General features: G+C 41.9%; 1 protein-coding gene across 3 annotated transcripts in view; it reads right to left on the bottom strand.

The window, feature by feature from the left end:
- Positions 1-20,888, bottom strand: part of SPATA13 (spermatogenesis associated 13) — a 100,205-nt gene that overhangs the window by 40,240 nt on the left and 39,077 nt on the right. For 2 of the 3 annotated variants that reach the window (XM_081327178.1, XM_081327177.1), the window contains exon 2: positions 16,034-17,832. In XM_081327178.1, the coding sequence (XP_081183304.1) occupies positions 16,034-17,674 (1,641 nt within the window). In that variant the 5' untranslated portion in view covers positions 17,675-17,832. Of the gene's footprint in view, positions 1-16,021; positions 17,833-20,888 lie in introns of those variants that run through there. The other variant, XM_081327179.1, reaches the window with a different exon arrangement.

Here is a 20,888-nt window from a genome sequence, read left to right on the forward strand (position 1 = left end):
TGTACTTCGGGAAACTACATAATTTAGTTATTTGTGCAATGACATTATAACGTGTTTTGTTGCAAAATGCAATGGTTATACAGTATCTCCAACCGTTTGCTCTTAACTGGGGGACATTAATATTGAATAATGGGGAGGTTATGGGTCATTGTATGACATGAAATATATGGCTATGATGATTTGAAATTAAAATGAGGACCCAGATTGTTGGGGGCAATAAGCTGACTTTGTAATAATGCCGCTTGGGGCCCCCCCGAAAGCCCTAATAAGCAGGCATATACATAGAATGAAGGCTATTGCTAAGCACATTTGATTTGTGCTTAGATTGTAAGCCGCCCTGAGTCTTCGGAGAAGAGCGGGATATAAATGGGATTAAAATAAAATAAATAAAAATAAATTACTTTGGAAAAAAGCCAAGATACATTAATGACTTGCTATCTCATTTTCCTTTTGTTATCAACATTTGTTATCAAAAGTGAACCTTATGCTTCACTCTGCAACCTTCTTGCTAAGTTGTGAGTTCCATGAAACACAGACATTTAATTAAGAGGACACATCTATATAGATTGTTAAATTCATTTCTTAGCTATTTTTCCAATTAATTTGCAGAAGATATTAGGTTTATTCACCATGATAACTCATTTTCTTTTATCCATGTTGCCTGAGCAAGCCAGAAAGGGCTGGTTCGTAAATCATGGTTTATGAAACTTAACTCTTGATTTACACAATATGCTTAATGGAAAATGAACAGATCATCCCTATCCACCCCTGCCATACATACACATTGTGTCTCAGTGCAGTCTGTGAAACTAGAAACTATCTTTATATTGGCAGATGATTTTGAAACCTTATCTGATGGGAATGAATAGAAACAATTAACTCAAAAAGATTCTAATATCTATACTTAAAAGAACATGCCTTCCTTTGAACAAAATCTACAGTACTCTTCCTTAACCCAATAACCTCCAGATGCGTTGAATTTCTATTCTGACAATTCTCCAGCTGGCCTAGGCCCATGCCATCTGGCATATCATGGTAACTAACATAGCTAAAAGCATCTGGCTATAGAAAACTGGCTTGAAGCAAAGCTATAGAAGAGTCTCAATAGCTTGGTTGTCAGAAACCATTTATATCACATTCATAAATGTATGTTTAAAACATTATCCCCCCCCATGGATTCTGCCATCTCCCGAGGAAGGAGGAGCGCATATGGATTCAGCCTGCCTTAGGTTATTTCAAAGACCAAGGGAAACCTTTTGAACTGGGGGAACAAAGGGGAGGGTTAGGGAAGAAGGCATCTGGCCTGTGTCTCCATTTGAATCTGTAAAGGAAGAAGGCAATAACCATAAAGATTCAAAGTTCCCTTTTTCCCACAAAAGGGATGACACGAAGTAAAATGATGGGGGGGCTGACCAAATGGGGTTGAGGGAAGTGGGGTTGAACCGGGAACTCTTTATAAAGTTTCAATCTGTAAAACAATACCAAGTCCTGTCTTGTATTTCCACAACCAAGCATGTCCTAGTAAAAATTCCTTTTGGACTAGAACTGACTCCAAGAGTTTTTTGTTTTCCAAAGACGTGGATTGGGGTGGGTCCTGACATTGGTGATACTTTCGAAAGGCCAAATGTCACTAACAATGGGGCAAAGTGACTACTTACATAATTATAGTTACTCCTTACTTGAAATAGGCAGCCAGTTGTCATCACAATGAAGAGATGAGAAGAGAAAAAGAAACTACTATACTGTCAACTGATCCATTGATCTGAGTTTTGCTTACAACTAACTGAAACAAAAGATGTTTCAGCAACATTTGGACTATGAAAGTAGGGACCCTACCAGTGGTCCAAAGTATCTTTTCCAATCTAATACCTTCCAAGTATTATGGGGCCACAACTCCCATAATTCACTGGCTAGCATGCCTGGGAATGGCCGTTCCAGTCCTTTGGAAGGATTCAGGCTGCAGCAGATGATAAACATTCCAATCAGAAAATACCAAATTTTGGTAATCATCTATACTTCCCACTCACTCGCTAATTTCACCCTCTGCTAGGATTTCAAGACATAATGCAACGTATTATTAAAAATAACATCCAGTTTAGAATATATATTTTCAAGTCCTAAAGATATGAAATTGTTATGGATAAAGCAAAATATCGCATAGGCTGTAATTTTAAGCCCCATAACTGAGGAAAAGACTGTACTGAGCAGTCTTACTTCCAAATACTTTATACAGCCCTAACTGTATACTTTATACTGCCCTAACTTCCACCTGCTTATTAAGAAACAACTCCCTGCATGAGCCTTACCTCAGGCAAACAAGTCAGCAATAGACCTGTGTAAGCCACCTGATGAATGTTTAATTGAACATGCATCCCCCTATATTCAGAGTTACTCTTGAATATATCTGCATAAGACTGCAGTCACGACATCAACTTCTCTGTGTTTGAACGATTAACCCCTTCCTTTATTGTACATCCTTGTTAGGTAGTACAGTATTAAGAACTTAAACGTAACTCTTCAGTGGTCTACTCCCACTCTCCCAACAGTTGGCAGCAATTCATATTACAAAACAGCCACAGTAGCATTCAGAACTTTTCTTTTTCTAAATGTGTTATCTGATTGAAAACAGCAATAACACCACTGAAGTTAAAAATAGTTATACCAGTTCACACCAGTTAAACACTTGAAATTATACACCGGACAAGGGCAAGCAAATCAGAAAGAAAACATTTCCTGAGAGCATACCTTAGCATTGGACACAGGCACTGGAGACCCACATAGACAGTGAGACATTAAAATGTTGGTTAAAGTCATCCTTCTGTAATTTTCATTTCATTTTAAAATGAGCTGAGTAAAAGAAAAGTACAACTCCTAACACAACTTGCAGACTTAATATGGTCATCTCCATGACCTTGTACCTTTAAACTAGAGAAGGACACGTCACATGTCCTCTTTTATGTGCTAATCCATTATTGCCCTAGTAGTGTAAGCAATAAAACTTGGCGAACAATTGGAAAGATTACAACCAGCTACATTCTGCCCAAATTATAATAAAAGTACAGCTTGTTCTGCATTCTCTAAGCAGAAGTCTGCATTCTCTAAGCAGAAGTCTCCTTTAAATATTTTATTTCATTTAAGTTACTAACAGTGCATTATTACCATTTCAAAAAGAGTTAGATCTAAAATTTAATATATTCTATTCAGAATAACAGAACAGCAGAGTTGGAAGAGACATTGGAGGTCTCATAGTCCAACCCACTGCTCAGGCAGGAAACCCTATACCATTTCAGACAAATCCATATTCAATCCATACTGAATAATGTTTCTGTTTATGTGTCACTTTTGCCTTCCAACTATGTTGGAAGTGCAGTTCCCAGAATCTTCACAGTGGCTGGAAACCTTAGTTGTTAAAACCTGTCTCGGTTGTTATAGCCCACCTGTAAAGCACATTTGGAGAATCCATGGTATATACGTGCATGTACACATAGACCATAAAATATAGTGCATTGTCAGGGAATGGAGGGGTCAACTGTCTCAACCTTTCTTACCTTCACTATGCATTTTCAAACTGTGATTAAGCAGTTCCCGTTCCCAAACTGCTCCCATCCTTTAGGCCTTCCAAAAAGGTATTAAAACTTGATTTTGCTGGCTGGCTTGGGGGGGGGACACTCACTGCTGGAAGTGGTTGATGGGATAAGAAGACCTCCTCCCCATGCTGTCTGTCTCTTAGTCCTGGTGTTTTGTTTTTAACCGTTTAAAATTTTTAATTTGCATGACTTTAATATTTTAATTATTTTTCTATTTGTCTTTTCATAATCTGTAAGTCACTCAGAGTCACCTTATAGGGGAAATGGGCGACATAAAAATGTAATTAATAATAAAATAAATTACACCCTGGCATCATATAAACTGGCAACTGATCAGCTTTCCATTTGTTAAGGTTTTTTTTTAACATCCAAAATAGAAGAATAAAATTACCTATGTATCTTACTTTCACCAAATTCTCTGCAGCTATTGAGCATAGACAGTCACAAAATATGATAATATCACTTCCAATCTATAGCCTAAATAATTTGTTGTCATAAAAAACCAGCTGAGTTAATAGCTGATTAAGGAAACATGAATTTGTAGATATAGCAAAATATTTTGATATTTAACTGCAGCTCAACTTCGTATTAAAAAATTTAAAAGATTCTGTTTCCAGTAAGCCCAACAAATCAATTATCAGTACCTTGCACAAATCAACAGCCATATGTCAAATTTTAATGCAAACTTATTAAACAGTGTCATTTGGCCTTTATGTTCACAAGTTTTTGAAACCCAGTTCATTGAGCTTCAAATTCAGAAAGTTGTTTCCAAGGTATCAAAACTTAATCCTTTCCCATTTTTAGGGGGTTTTACAAATATGAGATGGACCAACTTGAGCCAAATTAAAAGCGTTTCAAGGTTCTCTTCCAGGAAATAACCTTTATCTTCTTCAGGTGACCACGGCTAATATACTCAAGATCTTATGTGCTGCCATAATCTTTGGAGATGATTTTTTTTTTAAAAAAAACAACTCTTGGAAATATGAGAAAACCCATCATTATTTTTCATAGCTTACCGTAAACTCTGTTTGTTAGTCAGTTTCCAAGTAACACTCAGACTAATGAATAGCCTGCATCTGGCTTCACGTTTCTTGTTAGGAATAGGGCTTCTGCATCTCCTGTCATTTCAATGGGTTCCATCATTTGGGTTAGATCTTTCATAGTTCCCTTCTTGTTTCATTCCTCTGCACATTTCATCATTTTTTCTTGACTGGTGATTGTGCCAAGGAATGCAAAGTTCTTAGCATTCAAAGTGGAAAAGGGACAAGAACACTGCTATAATTAAAAATCCAAATAGATTTTTCCCCTTTTCTCTGATTACTCCTCTAGTCTCCTGATACTGAAAAAGAATGATCAAATTAATGGCTTTAATGTTTCATTTTTACTTGATGGAAACAAAGAATTCATAGAAAGATTTGTAATCTGTAATGCAGCAATGACCTTGCCTCCCATACTCCAGATGGCTTGAAGTATTTGCAACATGAATAGGGATTTGTTATCTGTTCCTAACAAAATGCTTCTAAGACAACTGGCAAATGAGTTCATATTAGCCACGTAAATCTTCATTTACTTATTTCTCCAAAGCTACTTTTATTCTTATCAATCTAAATTGTAAAATCTCAAGAATATATTTGGGAATATAATCCCTTATCTTAAAATCCATGGGAAACAGCTGTGTGCACGTGTAGTTTTTACCTGATTTTTTAAAAAATGTATTTGTATAAATTAAAAACATATTAAACATGAATATCAACTACCAACTAGTGTAATTCTCAGAATTCCTAACCAGTTTAAGCAACTAGCTAAAAATTGCCGCTTTATTATATCTTTAGGAGGGAAACACAGTCATGGCCTATTTTAACCAGTCCAAAACTAAGGCAGTCAATTTCTTTTAGGTTAATTTTGTGACCGAGTTTTGTGATAATCACTGTAATTATATTACAATTATTGCAGTTAATCTGGAATGCTTAGTAAAAGTTGAAATCCCAACAGTTGGAAAACACAAGGTTGAGTTTTAGATTTTGGATGTTCTTGGTAATCACAGTTCCTGAAAGATACATTCAGAAAAATAGCCTCCTGAAAGTTGGAATGGGGTAGGGGGGAAAACAGTGATAGGTTTACTATAATTGTTTTTGAAACCAAATAGCAAATTAAAACAATCCAATCTGATTTTCCATACTCCCAAAATGGACAGAGTCAGTTTGGTCTAGTGCAGGGATCAGCAACCTGAAACAGTGAAAGAGCCACTCGGAACCGGTTCCCTCACAAAAGGAGAAACTGGGAGCCGCAAAAAAATGGGTGCACATGCGCATACATGCGCGCATGCGCAGAACAGGGTTTGACTGAAGAGTGGATCCAAGGCGAGATATGCACCTACCCTGCATATTTGAATTGATTGGTTGAACTTTTTTAGTCCCACTTTTTTTTTTGGACTGCACATGTCAGAGGACTGGGAGCCGCAAGAGACGGCTGAAAGAGCCACATGCGGCTCCGGAGCCGCGGGTTGCAGACCTGTGGTCTAGTGGTTAAGACACCAGGCTAGAAAGGCAGAGATGGTGAGTTCTAGTACCACCTTAGCTATGAAAGCCAGCTGGGTGACTCTGGGCCACTGGCTCCCTCCCAGCTCCAACTCGCCTTACAGGGTTGTTGCTATGGGGAAAGTCAGAAGAGGAAAGTATATTGGATATGTTATGACTACCTTGACCTATTTGTAAAAATAACCAGGCAGGATACAAATAAATAAATAGATATGGAGGTTAACTTTATATATACAATCCTGTTTAGGTATGCATATTTCTGCTGTAGGGATATTCACATGGAAAAGGACCGATAGGGAATAAAAAGAGGTGTTTTGCCGTAAATGTGATTTTGATTTTTCTTCCTGAAGAAATATACTCTCCAAGCACAATTTATGAACAGTGTTATATAATGGACTGCAATCCTGCACATTCAGCAGGTAAAGCAAGATCCAGAGCAGATGCTGGAAAGAAAGTAGCATAGTCTTTGCTTATCGTTGGCATTTCTTAAAGTCAGCCTTCTTCAATCTGGCAATTATAATTCTATTACTCCGAGTGTAGTACAATGGCTGGGAATTATGGGAACAAGCAGTCCCAAAGCTCTAGGAACCTCTCTCTTAGGATATTCAGTATTCTAGTCATATCCATAGCATGCACACCGCTCTCAGGAGCAGACATGCTATTGTTGCTTGTTTTCAGAAACGGTTCACAGAAAATACAGTATTTTTGATCCAACATCAGTGCATTGAGCACAGAGACATTCAGGAAGACTAGAAAGTTAAGCTGGTTTCTTCCATGCTACAATCTGCAACTTTAAAATACCATATTATAAACACAGATTATTATTAGATTATGCATGTGTGTGTATTTCAAGGCAAGGTAAGGCAGCAAAATATCTAACGCTCTTTTGTCCTATTTTCCCCCCACAACATCTAACTGGCTTCACATCTAAGGCAGGACTAGGACTCAGTCTCCTAGTTTCCAAGGAAGCACTTTAACCACTACACCAAACTGGGTCTCAATTTCTCAGATGAAACATTATAGTCACCAAGAGACAAAGCTGATTCAAAGCCACAAAAAAATAAAAAGAGTTGAGTGAGTGATAATTAGGTTTATTATCTACATTTAAACGGTGTGAAATCTAGATGATGCAACTGCACCTTGTGAAGTCAGCTCTACTGCTCTTCTTCTGCAACAGCTGAGCGAGGGAAACTAAGCTGGCTTCTGCATCCTTGTTGTGGATAATGATTAATGCATTTGCTCAGTTGTTTAGTTAATAAAGGTCACAGGCTTCATTACAGATCTAATTATGTTGTAGTGCCTGAATGAATCTTGCCTGCCATCGCTTGACTATATTTTTCTATAAATTAAACTTCACTATGAAGTTTATTAATCATGAACCTGGGTTATCAAATCACCATCTGCTGGGGGGGTGGGGGCAGAATGTTGAAAACAGCATTGTAACACCAGCCCTGCTCCTTTTTTACATGTATCATAAGATGGCATGGTCCCTAAATAGGGAGGCGCTGGCAGCAAAACCCTGTTTTTGTCATTCATCATTAGCATTTGGCAAGCCACAAACAAGCCAGCATGCTGCAGCAGTAATATTGGCTTACTGTACAATTGTTATAAGGAATCAACATGTATAGATGTTGTTTTATTCATTTATTAGTAGATTTTTATTCCATCTTTATTATTGAGTTACTTTATAAATAACTCAAAGCAGCACAGTCCCAATGTTCCTTCTTCCTCCTATTTCTCCCACAAACAATGTCCTTGTGAGGTGTATTGGACTCAGAGAGAATGAGTGGCCCATTGTTGCCCAGCTAGTTCTTTATGCCTAAGGCGGGACTAGAATGTACAGTCTCCTGGTTTCTAGATCACCTGTAATTATTTACAGCTTATATATATATATTAGTGCAATTAGTGCAGGTTCGCATCCCACCAGGCTCAAGGTTGACTCAGCCTTCCATCCTTCCGAGGTAGGTAAAATGAGGACCCAGATTGTTGGGGGCAATTAAGCTGACTTTGTAATAATGCCGCTTGGGGGTGTGTGAAAGCCCTAATAAGCAGGCATATAACATAGAATGAAGGCTATTGCTAAGCTTGTAAGCCGCCCTGAGTCTTCAGAGAAGGGCGGGATATAAATGGAATTAAAATAAAAAAATAAAAAAAAACTTTTGCCACAACTGTTAAGCAAATCACTGCAGTTGTTAAGTGAATCACATGATCAGTATACAGTATATCCCAGCCCTGATGATCTTACACATAGAGGGGGAAAATGAAACTAAAGGCTACTTTTCATTCAGCCAGATATCCTCCTTTGCCTTGTCTTACTGTATTTCCAAAACTGAACAAATAGCAGATCACATCTGGTGATTAAAAAACAACAACAGCAAAAAAAAAGTGGGTACTCCAGGCACGCCTTATTAAAAGATTCTGTAAATCTAATGGGAATTGCAAAATTCCCAAAATTAAGGGGATTTTCTGGATAATTAAAAGTTTTAGATGTCAGAACATCATAAATTTTTGAAATTTGAACCTGTCCAGTTTCCATGCAGACCACTAGGGGGCATGTTGAGAATACAAACAGATTGATCCCCAAGGCAACACGGACCGTTTTCCCCTTAAAAGAAGTTAATAAAATTAACGGAGGGCTTTAATTTTCCATGTGGATTTATAGGTTGTGATTATGAACGTGCTGATTTTGCTACATCAACACTAGTAAATTACCGTATATACTTGAGTATAAGCCGAATTTTTCAGCCCACTTTTTGGGCTGAAAAATTCCACTTCGGCTTATACTCCAGTCAACAAAAAAAATTACCGAGGACTTGTGCGCGGCCGAGGCTTTGGTGCTTCCGGGATCGCCCGCACCTCTCCCAAGCCACCGCCGTCCGAGACCTGCCGAAGTTTGGGGAGGTTTGGGGAGGTGCGCGCGCACCTCCCCAAACTCCGCGCCTTGCCTGCCTGCTTCTTTCCGCAGCGGAAAGAAGCAGGCAGGCAGGGCGCGGAGGAACGGAGACTTGCCGACGTTTGGGGAGGTTTGGGCGCCTCCCCAAACCTCGGCAGGTCTCCGTTCCTCCTGCCGACCTTTGGGGAGGTTTGGGCGCCTCCCCAAACCTCCCCAAACCTCGGCAGGTCTCCGTTCCTCCTGCCGACCTTTGGGGAGGTTTGGGCGCCTCCCCAAACCTCCCCAAACCTCGGCAGGTCTCCGTTCCTCCTGCCGACCTTTGGGGAGGTTTGGGCGCCTCCCCAAACCTCCCCAAACCTCGGCAGGTCTCCGTTCCTCCTGCCGACCTTTGGGGAGGTTTGGGCGCCTCCCCAAACCTCGGCAGGTCTCCGTTCCTCCGCGCAGACCTGCCGACGTTTGGGGAGGTTTGGGCGCCTCCCCAAACCTCGGCAGGTCTCCGTTCCTGTTTGGGGAGGTTTGGGCGCCTCCCCAAACCTCCCCAAACCTCGGCAGGTCTCCGTTCTTCCTGCCGACCTTTGGGGAGGTTTGGGCGCCTCCCCAAACCTCCCCAAACCTCGGCAGGTCTCCGTTCCTGTTTGGGGAGGTTTGGGCGCCTCCCCAAACCTCCCCAAACCTCGGCAGGTCTCCGTTCCTGTTTGGGGAGGTTTGGGCGCCTCCCCAAACCTCGGCAGGTCTCCGTTCCTCCGCGCAGACCTGCCGACCTTTGGGGAGGTTTGGGCGCCTCCCCAAACGTCCCCAAACCTCGGCAGGTCTCCGTTCCTGTTTGGGGAGGTTTGGGCGCCTCCCCAAACCTCCCCAAACCTCGGCAGGTCTCCGTTCCTCCGCGCAGACCTGCCGACGTTTGGGGAGGTTTGGGCGCCTCCCCAAACCTCCCCAAACCTCGGCAGGTCTCCGTTCCTGTTTGGGGAGGTTTGGGCGCCTCCCCAAACCTCCCCAAACCTCGGCAGGTCTCCGTTCCTCCGCGCAGACCTGCCGACCTTTGGGGAGGTTTGGGCGCCTCCCCAAACGTCCCCAAACCTCGGCAGGTCTCCGTTCCTGTTTGGGGAGGTTTGGGCGCCTCCCCAAACCTCCCCAAACCTCGGCAGGTCTCCGTTCCTCCGCGCAGACCTGCCGACCTTTGGGGAGGTTTGGGCGCCTCCCCAAACGTCCCCAAACCTCGGCAGGTCTCCGTTCCTGTTTGGGGAGGTTTGGGCGCCTCCCCAAACCTCCCCAAACCTCGGCAGGTCTCCGTTCCTCCGCGCAGACCTGCCGACCTTTGGGGAGGTTTGGGCGCCTCCCCAAACCTCCCCAAACCTCGGCAGGTCTCCGTTCCTGTTTGGGGAGGTTTGGGCGCCTCCCCAAACGTCCCCAAACCTCGGCAGGTCTCCGTTCCTGTTTGGGGAGGTTTGGGCGCCTCCCCAAACCTCCCCAAACCTCGGCAGGTCTCCGTTCCTCCGCGCAGACCTGCCGACCTTTGGGGAGGTTTGAGCGCCTCCCCAAACGTCCCCAAACCTCGGCAGGTCTCCGTTCCTCCTGCCGACCTTTGGGGAGGTTTGGGCGCCTCCCCAAACCTCCCCAAACCTCGGCAGGTCTCCGTTCTTCCTGCCGACCTTTGGGGAGGTTTGGGTGCCTCCCCAAACCTCCCCAAACGTCGGCAGGTCTGCGCGGAGGAACGGAGACCTGCCGAGGTTTGGGGAGGTTTGGGGAGGCGCCCAAACCTCCCCAAACAGGAACGGAGACCTGCCGAGGTTTGGGGAGGTTTGGGGAGGCGCCCAAACCTCCCCAAAGGTCGGCAGGAGGAACGGAGACCTGCCGAGGTTTGGGGAGGTTTGGGGAGGCGCCCAAACCTCCCCAAAGGTCGGCAGGAGGAACGGAGACCTGCCGAGGTTTGGGGAGGTTTGGGGAGGCGCCCAAACCTCCCCAAAGGTCGGCAGGAGGAACGGAGACCTGCCGAGGTTTGGGGAGGTTTGGGGAGGCGCCCAAACCTCCCCAAAGGTCGGCAGGTCTGCGCGGAGGAACGGAGACCTGCAGAGGTTTGGGGAGGTTTGGGGAGGCGCCCAAACCTCCCCAAAGGTCGGCAGGAGGAACGGAGACCTGCCGAGGTTTGGGGAGGTTTGGGGAGGCGCCCAAACCTCCCCAAAGGTCGGCAGGAGGAACGGAGACCTGCCGAGGTTTGGGGAGGTTTGGGGAGGCGCCCAAACCTCCCCAAAGGTCGGCAGGAGGAACGGAGACCTGCCGAGGTTTGGGGAGGCGCCCAAACCTCCCCAAAGGTCGGCAGGAGGAACGGAGACCTGCCGAGGTTTGGGGAGGCGCCCAAACCTCCCCAAAGGTCGGCAGGAGGAACGGAGACCTGCCGAGGTTTGGGGAGGTTTGGGGAGGCGCCCAAACCTCCCCAAAGGTCGGCAGGAGGAACGGAGACCTGCCGAGGTTTGGGGAGGTTTGGGGAGGCGCCCAAACCTCCCCAAAGGTCGGCAGGAGGAACGGAGACCTGCCGAGGTTTGGGGAGGCGCCCAAACCTCCCCAAAGGTCGGCAGGAGGAACGGAGACCTGCCGAGGTTTGGGGAGGCGCCCAAACCTCCCCAAAGGTCGGCAGGAGGAACGGAGACCTGCCGAGGTTTGGGGAGGCGCCCAAACCTCCCCAAAGGTCGGCAGGAGGAACGGAGACCTGCCGAGGTTTGGGGAGGTTTGGGGAGGCGCCCAAACCTCCCCAAAGGTCGGCAGGAGGAACGGAGACCTGCCGAGGTTTGGGGAGGCGCCCAAACCTCCCCAAAGGTCGGCAGGTCTGCGCGGAGGAACGGAGACCTGCAGAGGTTTGGGGAGGCGCCCAAACCTCCCCAAAGGTCGGCAGGAGGAACGGAGACCTGCCGAGGTTTGGGGAGGCGCCCAAACCTCCCCAAAGGTCGGCAGGAGGAACGGAGACCTGCCGAGGTTTGGGGAGGTTTGGGGAGGCGCCCAAACCTCCCCAAAGGTCGGCAGGAGGAACGGAGACCTGCCGAGGTTTGGGGAGGCGCCCAAACCTCCCCAAAGGTCGGCAGGAGGAACGGAGACCTGCCGACGAGCCGCGGCCACACAGGGTATTCCTGTGTATTCAGGCTTGCAAAATGGCGGATCGAGCCTCTGCTGGCGGCAGAGGCTTGCAGAACGGCGGATCGGCTTATACTCGAGTCAATAACTTTTTCCAGTTTTTGGGGGTGAAATTGGGGGTCTCGGCTTATACTCGAGTCGGCTTATACTCAAGTATATACGGTAAGTGCTCTGTGAATTTTGCTTCAGAACTAGGAACACAAAACCTTTCAGCTTTCATTTCAATGTTTTAATCCCTGTGGAGAAAGATTCATTCTATCTATGGCTTCTCCATTAAATCAGTAGCAACAGTATTAATTTAAAGACAAAAAACTGCAATCTAAAAACTTTATACTATTGTTCTATTATTGGTTTAGCGGCTGAACACTGAATTTCCCCAAATCCATACTTTGTATCCTTTTACCTGGATGTTGGAAATTATATCCTCCTGCAGTTTAAACCAGGTGTTCTAACCTGGGAACTTATAAGGCTACGTGTGACTTCTACCCATTTTGCTATGTCAAATAAATATTCCATATGATTTATGCATCTCTGATTGATCTGCTGAAGTTTATTCCAAGGAAGAACATGCATGGGATTCAGAGATGAATGTATATAAAACAGGTTCAATACAAAAAAGTTATCCATTAACTTTTCAATACTATTCTGTGGTCTTCTCTTTCGTACAATGAGACCCCAACTATGGAAATAAAGTCTGCATTACTTTCTTTGATTTATCAGTACAGTCACTGGTGAGGGTAGAGACTTAGAAATTGACATGAAAGCCAGTTGGGGGATTGGGGCTAGTAGTCCTCACTTAACTCAATACACCTCACAAGGTGATTGTTGTGGGGAAAATGGGAGGAGGAAGGCATATTAAGTATAGTATATTTACTATCTTTATATATATATATATATATATATATATATATATATATATATATATATATATATATATATATATATATATATATATATATATATATATATATATATATATATATATATATATATATATATATATATATATATATATATATATATATATATATATATATATGTGTGTGTGTGTGTGTGTGTGTGTGTGTGTGTTTTCTGAGGTTTTCGCGGGTGTTTGTATGTAGATCTTTGGTCATTCGGGTTTTTTCCCCACGTAGAATTGAAGGTATAAGAGCAACGTTTTGACGAAATCTCATCCGTCATCCTCAGGCTGAAGCCACCAGCCTGAGGATGACGGATGAGATTTCGTCGAAACGTTGCTCTTATACCTTCAATTCTATGTGGGGAAAAACCCGAATGACCAAAGATCTACACACACACACACACACACACACACACACACACATACATATATATATATATATATATATATATATATATATATATATATATATATATATATATATATATATATATATATATATATATATATATACATACACACACGTATGTATGTCAAATACTTGTTAACTATTTAGATTACCTTGCTAGGCCCCAAACATGGGACAAATCTTTATTTCCTGTTTCAGCCTATCTTGAAGGCCATCGAACAGGCAGTAGTCACACCGGTGATATATATATATAACAATTGAGATGGGATAAAAAATGAATCAGATGCAACAAGCCAAAGTCAGATAATTTTTCACATATCAACAACATAAAGCATTTTAGAATAAACTTGGCAGAGTCTTCACACAGTTATATAGGTAACTGCTCTAAATAAGCAAGATAGGATAACATCTAAAATAGTGGCACAGCACAGATTCAATGATGTAGCCACAAACAGCAGGAAGAAAATGGTACACTTTACTGCATCAGTGCTGGAACTGTTAAATTCAAGTAAAGAAGTTTATGAAATCTATAGTTGTATTATAATCAAAGAAAGAAAGAAAGAAAGAAAGAAAGAAAGAAAGAAAGAAAGAAAGAAAGAAAGAAAGAAAGAAAGAAAGAAAGAAAGAAAGAAAGAAAGATGCCTGTCTATCTCAATTTATATGGAAGCTTTTAAAAGCTTTCTGAAACATCATCACTGTCAGCGTATGTTGCAAGTTAAGAATGGTAGTTAAGAAACAGGAAGCAAAATAATAAAAAGAGCAGTTAAGTTTTAAAGCCACAGGTTATTAAATCAGTTTCCTTTTCCTGTTCTTCCACACGCTTCTTGCATTTAGCATAGTTCTACTCTCAGGCTTCAACTTTACAAGAACACTGAAAAGGCAAAAGATTGTAGATGGTACTTGGAGGACAAGGGCAAAATGCTTTTAATAGGATACTTAAGTCTTTTCCAGTAAAAATCTTGAGCAGGTTCTGAACCTTAATTAATGTAGGCAAAATTCAAGCCATTCTGTAAAGTCACAAGGAACAGAAATTTGCATTTTAAAAAATCAAAACGAATGCCCAAACCATACATACAAGTCTGGGTATTAAAATCTATAATGATTAAGGTTGTAAGAAGGACAATTAAAATGATCAAGTGGTGAAGCAGTTTCCCTATGAGGAAAGGCTGCAATATACAGGTCTTTTTAGTCTTAAAAAAAGAGGAGACATCACTGAGATATATAAAGGCAGTGTGGATAAAGAGAACGAGGAGAAGCTATTTTCTTCTTCCCCAAATATTAGACCTAGAGGTCACCCAATGAAATTGAATCCTGAAAGCGTCAGGACAGGCCAAAGGAAATATTTTTTATACCACATGTAATTTAACTTTGGAATTCACTACCATGAGAGGCAGCTTGGCTGGTTCAAGAAAGAGTTAGATCAGTTTGTGGAAATCATGGGGATCCATGACTGCCTTGATGATAGTGTGACTGTCTCTGAAGGCCACTTGCTGGGAGACCAGGGGCGTCCTGTGTAGTTGGGTGGCTACTGTAAGAACAGACTGCCGGATTAGAAGGGCCAGGAGTCTAATCCAACGGGACACATTGCTTACGTTCTCAGGACGCAGCCAAAAACAGTGACCACAGCACGTTTCTTACTAATACAAAATAGTAATGGCAAAAGCACTTAGACTTGTATACCATTTCATAGTGCTTGGCAGCTCTCTCTAAGAGGTTTTACAGAGTCAGCACATTGCCTCCAACAATCTGGGTCCTTATTTTATTGACTTCGGAAGGATGGAAGGCTGATTCAACCTTGAACCAGTGAAAATCGAATTGCTGGCAGTCGGCAGAATTACCCTGCAATACTGCATTCTAACCACTGTGCCACTACGGCTCTTAACACCACCACGGCTCTTAAAATGTTAAACTTTTTAATGATTACAAGTTATTTGACGCTATATAGATTAGCGCTGCTGAGAGGAAAGAAGGAAAATGTAAGGAAAAAACAAGAAACAGTCTACAAAAATCATAATAATTGCATTACATCCCAGATGCTACTTTATAAATTGGTGGTAATGGTATCCTTACTTCTAACCAATGCATATTTAAATCATTTGCCAACATATATTGCCATTTAAACACAATATATGTCGTATATTCTATACTGATATTCACATATACATTATGCATTTGTAAGCTTAACAAGTTTAGGGCTGGTTGCCAGATCAGTTACCAGTTTACTACCATCAACACAACAGACATGTAGTTTGTACTATATGTTTTCTGTCAAGAATCCAGCAATCTTCACTAGACCTGCTTGGTCTTGATCCTGCCCCAAGCTTCTAACCTTGTGAAACACAATAAGGCTGTCCTTGAAAATGTCCATAGTCAACCTTTCCACTAGAGCTATTATGATTCTTGTGTACAGGGAAGCAAAATAAATTAGTCCTACTTTCATTTTTTTTTAAAGTTCTATCCATGGGTATTTATTTCTTGAAAAATAAAGGAAAGCATTCCACGAAAGGTAAAATACAGATAGGCACAGGACAACCATATAAAGCATTACTGATTGTTTTAAAAAGTGCTTACTTTCCTTCTTACCTCTTCCTTCTTTTCATCAGCACTCATAGCTAAGTTGAGACTCAGCTGAGAATGGCTGCTGATGCCACTGTCTTCATTGGTATCGTCATAGTATACGGCTTGCACAGAATCCTGGAAGCAAACAGGACTCCTCTTCCCCAACTTGGCAGACGACCCCTCCCCTCTTCCCTCACTTTCCACTGAGTTGAGCGACAGGGTACTGTACCGGTCTGGACAATGGACATCCATACTGCACTTGATGCTTTCAGCACTAAGGCTCTGAGGCTTGGGAACGTTGGGTCTAGCAGGATGGTTGGGGGGCTCAGTGCTGTATGTAAATAGGCTGGACTTTTTTGACCCATCAAAATCTTCATGGAAAACTTCATCAGGAACTGACCCAGGGTTCTGAAGTGGAGGTGGTGAACAAACCAAGTCTGAAAGATTACAGGATGACATCCTATGGCCAGTAGCATCAACATTTAATGGAGATGGTGATCCAGCAGAGTCATCCTCGGAGCACTGGATGCTGCACCTGGAAGGAGCTGAGGCTGGGTGACGCCGGGATGACAAACACTTCTGCCTATCGTTCTCAGTGCTGCTGGAAACCCTGCGGGAATAGTCCTCATGGAGCCTGCTGTTTGGTCTTGTCTTCAAGTGTTCACCAGGGGAAGAAATATCAGGCCTAGGACAGTCCTTCTTCAAAGCACCATCAGTTACGTTGCTGACAAGTTTCAAAACTCTGTCAAAATCCTTTGCTCTTATTGGGCTCTTCCAACGTTTTGATTTCCGCTCCGAGTTCCTGTTGGTTTTGTCTGAGTCAGTTGACGACACACTCGTGGTTCTTGGTGGCAGATGCTTTTCGTTTACAGCTTTCAGGTCGGTGAGGTTTGAGGTTGACTTCCTTTTGAATGAACTCTTTTTGAGAAAATTCAGGTTATCACTGCTCTTACTCCTCCTGTAGATCACTTTGGGACATTCTGGATCTTTTCCTACAATTTCACAAATCTGGGATTCCTGCATGACAGGGGAGACTATTTTGGTATTGCTCTGTGGGTCCTGGGTTTTACCACCATCTAATAAATTTATACGCCCAGTTGCATAAGCACGCCTGATGCTGCGTGATCGATGAGTGTTCCTCAGGAAGGAATCTTCCTCTCCATCAGAATTATCAGAAACCACCGTGATCTCACTGGTGCTGTGCAAGTCATGTAAAGGCTCTGAATAAGAATACCTGTTTGTCTGAACTCTCACCGTTGTATTGTTTGGAATGTATTTCCTGATTTTGTTCTCTGGCAGGCTATCCTTTAAGCTATCTGGATCCTCTTTGGCTGGAATTCCTTGCAGAACTGATGATTTTAACTTCTTGAAAGATCCCATTTTTTTAAGGGAAGACAAAGCATTCCATGTTGATGAGTTCCCCATAACTATAACTGAACGAGGTCGTTCTACATTGGAGCTGGATCTCTTCCGAGGAGTGGGGAAAAAATGCATTATTTTGGAAGGGCTGGTTTTATCATCCTGATTGTTATTTCCATTTTTGTTATTTGTGCTGATTCCCCCATTATGACATAATGAGGTAGCATTGCTCCCTGATTCTTTATTATCCATTACTATACAGATAACAGAGGTGGCATTTCCCAAGCCATTCTGCCAAGTTGTCATGTTTACAGTTTTTGTACAAGAACATCAGGCGTCATAGTTCAAGTTTTTTTTTTATCTTCATCTCCTCCATGCTGAAGCCTTTGTTCACCTGTACATTTTTCAAGCTCCTCCTTCATAGATATTTTCAGTGAATTCAGTTCTTTGGTAGTCTGCACTGCCTGCACACACACACAAAAAAAACAAAGTCAGCGTTTCGGATATTTTTCTATTCAGAAGAGAGAATGTATGATAGAAAAGGTTTGTAAGGCTCTCTAGTATAGCTGAGAAAGTCTTTAAAGTGATACCATACTAATCTTATTAATTAAATGAATATTATCATATGTTACTTACTCTGCTGACTTATATACTGGTAATAGGCAGTTATATCTAACATTAATCCTTTCAGCCAAAGAAATTCAATCTACCAACCACATAACTTTATCAGAATCTATTTGAAGCTTCCATTGGTTTAGACATATTACTGAGTGACACATCATAATAAGCAAGTCATTCAGAGTTTGAATTTGACACATCACACTAAGCAAATCATACAGTTTGGACATCCTGTAAATAGATTCAGTCTTCCAGCAATGTAATTTTCAATTAATTTTGTGTTGAGCAGGGATGGATATTTTAAGACTGGGGATATGAATGAAGCTTTTGGTGACTAAGCTGGTCCCATACCTGCCTTTAATCTGTTCCCCATAATCCTGGAAAGATACCAGAAATCACACTGTAGAAATCTGGCCATTTTAATAACTCACAACTGATTAAACTCACACATATTAAGCTATAACCTGTGGTTTACAAACCATTTTGGTTGATATTTATATCACATTATGCAAAAACCAAGCTATAACGGCTTAACACAATTATGAACTCCACCTAAAATAATGGAACCTTGGAAATGCAAAGGATCATCTCAGCCATTGTGTTGAATCCCATCTTCCGGGCAGAAATCTAAATTCACCCCAGCAGATGGCTGTTTAGCATCTGCATGAATATATCTCATGAAGGTGAAATAGGGAAATTGCCTCTCTGGATAAATCATTCCATTTTCAAACCCTATAATATTCAATATAATATTGAATAATAATATTCAATCAGAATCTGCCGTCCTACAACTTAAATTCATTATTCTCTGTCCTGCATTCTGGAACAAGACAGAATGTATTGATCTTCTGCGTGACAATCTTTCAGGTGTTTGAAGAATATTCCCTTCAATTACCATTTCTGAAGGCTAAACGTACTCAGCTTTTTCAACCTCTCTTGATAGACCCCTGATTGTGTTCATTGCCTGTCCCAATTTCTCTGAATTGTTTTCAAAATGAGGCATAATATGGAACTAGACCCAGCAGAGGATGTTAGGTCTAACTAAGGCAGAATAAAATGGAACAATTATTTCTTGTCCTTTGAAAATAGTTCTTCTGATGCAGTCTAGATTTTGATTTGCCATTTTGGCAATGCTGGCTCAGTTTGTAATTCACCGATATTCCAAAAATGTTTTACAAATATCATTAATACACCAGGTATCAACTATCTTGCACCTGAGAATTTTATTTTTGTTTCCTAGATGAAAAATGTTTCGCTTTTCTCCTTGAGCCCATTTCTCCAGCCTATCAAGATCACTTTGAATTTTACATTTCCTGTAAATTATTAACTCTCTTACTTTACTTTACTTTACTTTTATTAAATTTGTATACCGCCCTTCTCCCGAAGGACTCAGGGCGGTTAACAGGGCATATATAAATAACAATACAAAAATTAAAAAGGAATTAAACAAATGCCCAATTAAAAATTACAATAACAATAAAAGACCCATTAAAAACCCTAACGTTCCCCATCAGGCCAGGCCAGCTAGTTCAAATAAGTGGGTCTTCAGACCGCGCCGGAAGGAGCGAAGGTCCGATGCCATCCGGAGCTCAACCGGCAGTTGGTTCCATAGCGCCGGAGCGCCCACAGAGAAGGCCCTCCCCCTGGGGGCCACCAGTCGACATTCCCTGACCGGAGGCACCCTGAGGAGGCCCTCTCTGTGGGAACGCACAGGGCGGAGGGGAGTTGACGCCGGCAGCAGGTGGTCCTCGAGGTACCCCGGACCCATGCCATGTAAGGACTTGAAGATCATAACCAAAACCTTGAATACTCTCCCTTTTAGTATTATGTCATCTGAACATTTGACAAGCATTTCCTCAATCTCTTCATCCAACTAATTAAAGAAAATACTGAAGAGTATATAGGCCCAGGAATGACCTCTATTGAACCCCGCTTGCTACCTGTTTTCAAATTGATGAGCCATTAAAAAGCACTTCTTGAGTAAGATTCTCATGACACTTATATCTAATTATCATGCCATCCAGTTGCCTGGTTTCCTAGTCAGCATGTAATGTATATGGACTTCTGATTCAAAGCCATGGCTAGCTAGATGTCCCTTTTTTGTAACATAAAAGCATTATGCAAGAACCAGGCCACCGATATCTCTCCATGGTAAGGGGAGAAATTGAGATAGCCCATGTAAGTCTGCACATCAGCTTCTCATGAAGCCATAGGAATGTCATTTTACAGTATGCTTATGGGTTGAGCATCTGGAAATCAAGGGAGGAAGCATCTTTATTCATGGTCATCAACACAACCTTTTAAAAAGAACATTAAGCTTAACCAAGCTTCACTGCTTAATTATTCTGCATTAAGGATTAAGACCCTTCAGATCAGTAAGTTATACTGCATTTGCTAGGTGAGTTGCCTTCTCCTTAGAGCTTTTAAATATAATTTTAAAAGCTTTTGAAAAGTATTGTTTTTTTCAGATTAAACAGAAAAAGGGTCCTTAGAATATGAGTTTTAGAAAATTTAACAATAGGTTAAGGGCTCAAGTGGAGTTGCAATTACAATTTTAATTTTTTGGAAGAATTCTTCCCATGGGAAATTGTCATTGTTTGCAGTTTCTTCAGTAAAAACAAGTTAATGGAATTTTAAATGTTGGACACTAGAGGAGAGCTAGAGGATAACAAAAGAATGGAGATGCGAGAAATATTCTAGCAAGTGAGAATCTAGCAAGTGAAAAATTATGAAAAGTAATTGCTTAATTGAAAGATATTGACATTATTGTAAATGAATAGGTGGACTGCTAAGGATGCAATGGAAGAACAACAAATGAAATTAATCTGAATGTGGATATGAATGTGGCAAGTAATGAGAAGGATAAAGAAAAGGATATAATGAACTTTGAAATGAAAAAGAA

Source organism: Vipera berus, assembly GCF_964194415.1.
Source record: "Vipera berus genome assembly, chromosome: 4".
Lineage (NCBI taxonomy): Eukaryota > Metazoa > Chordata > Lepidosauria > Squamata > Viperidae > Vipera > Vipera berus.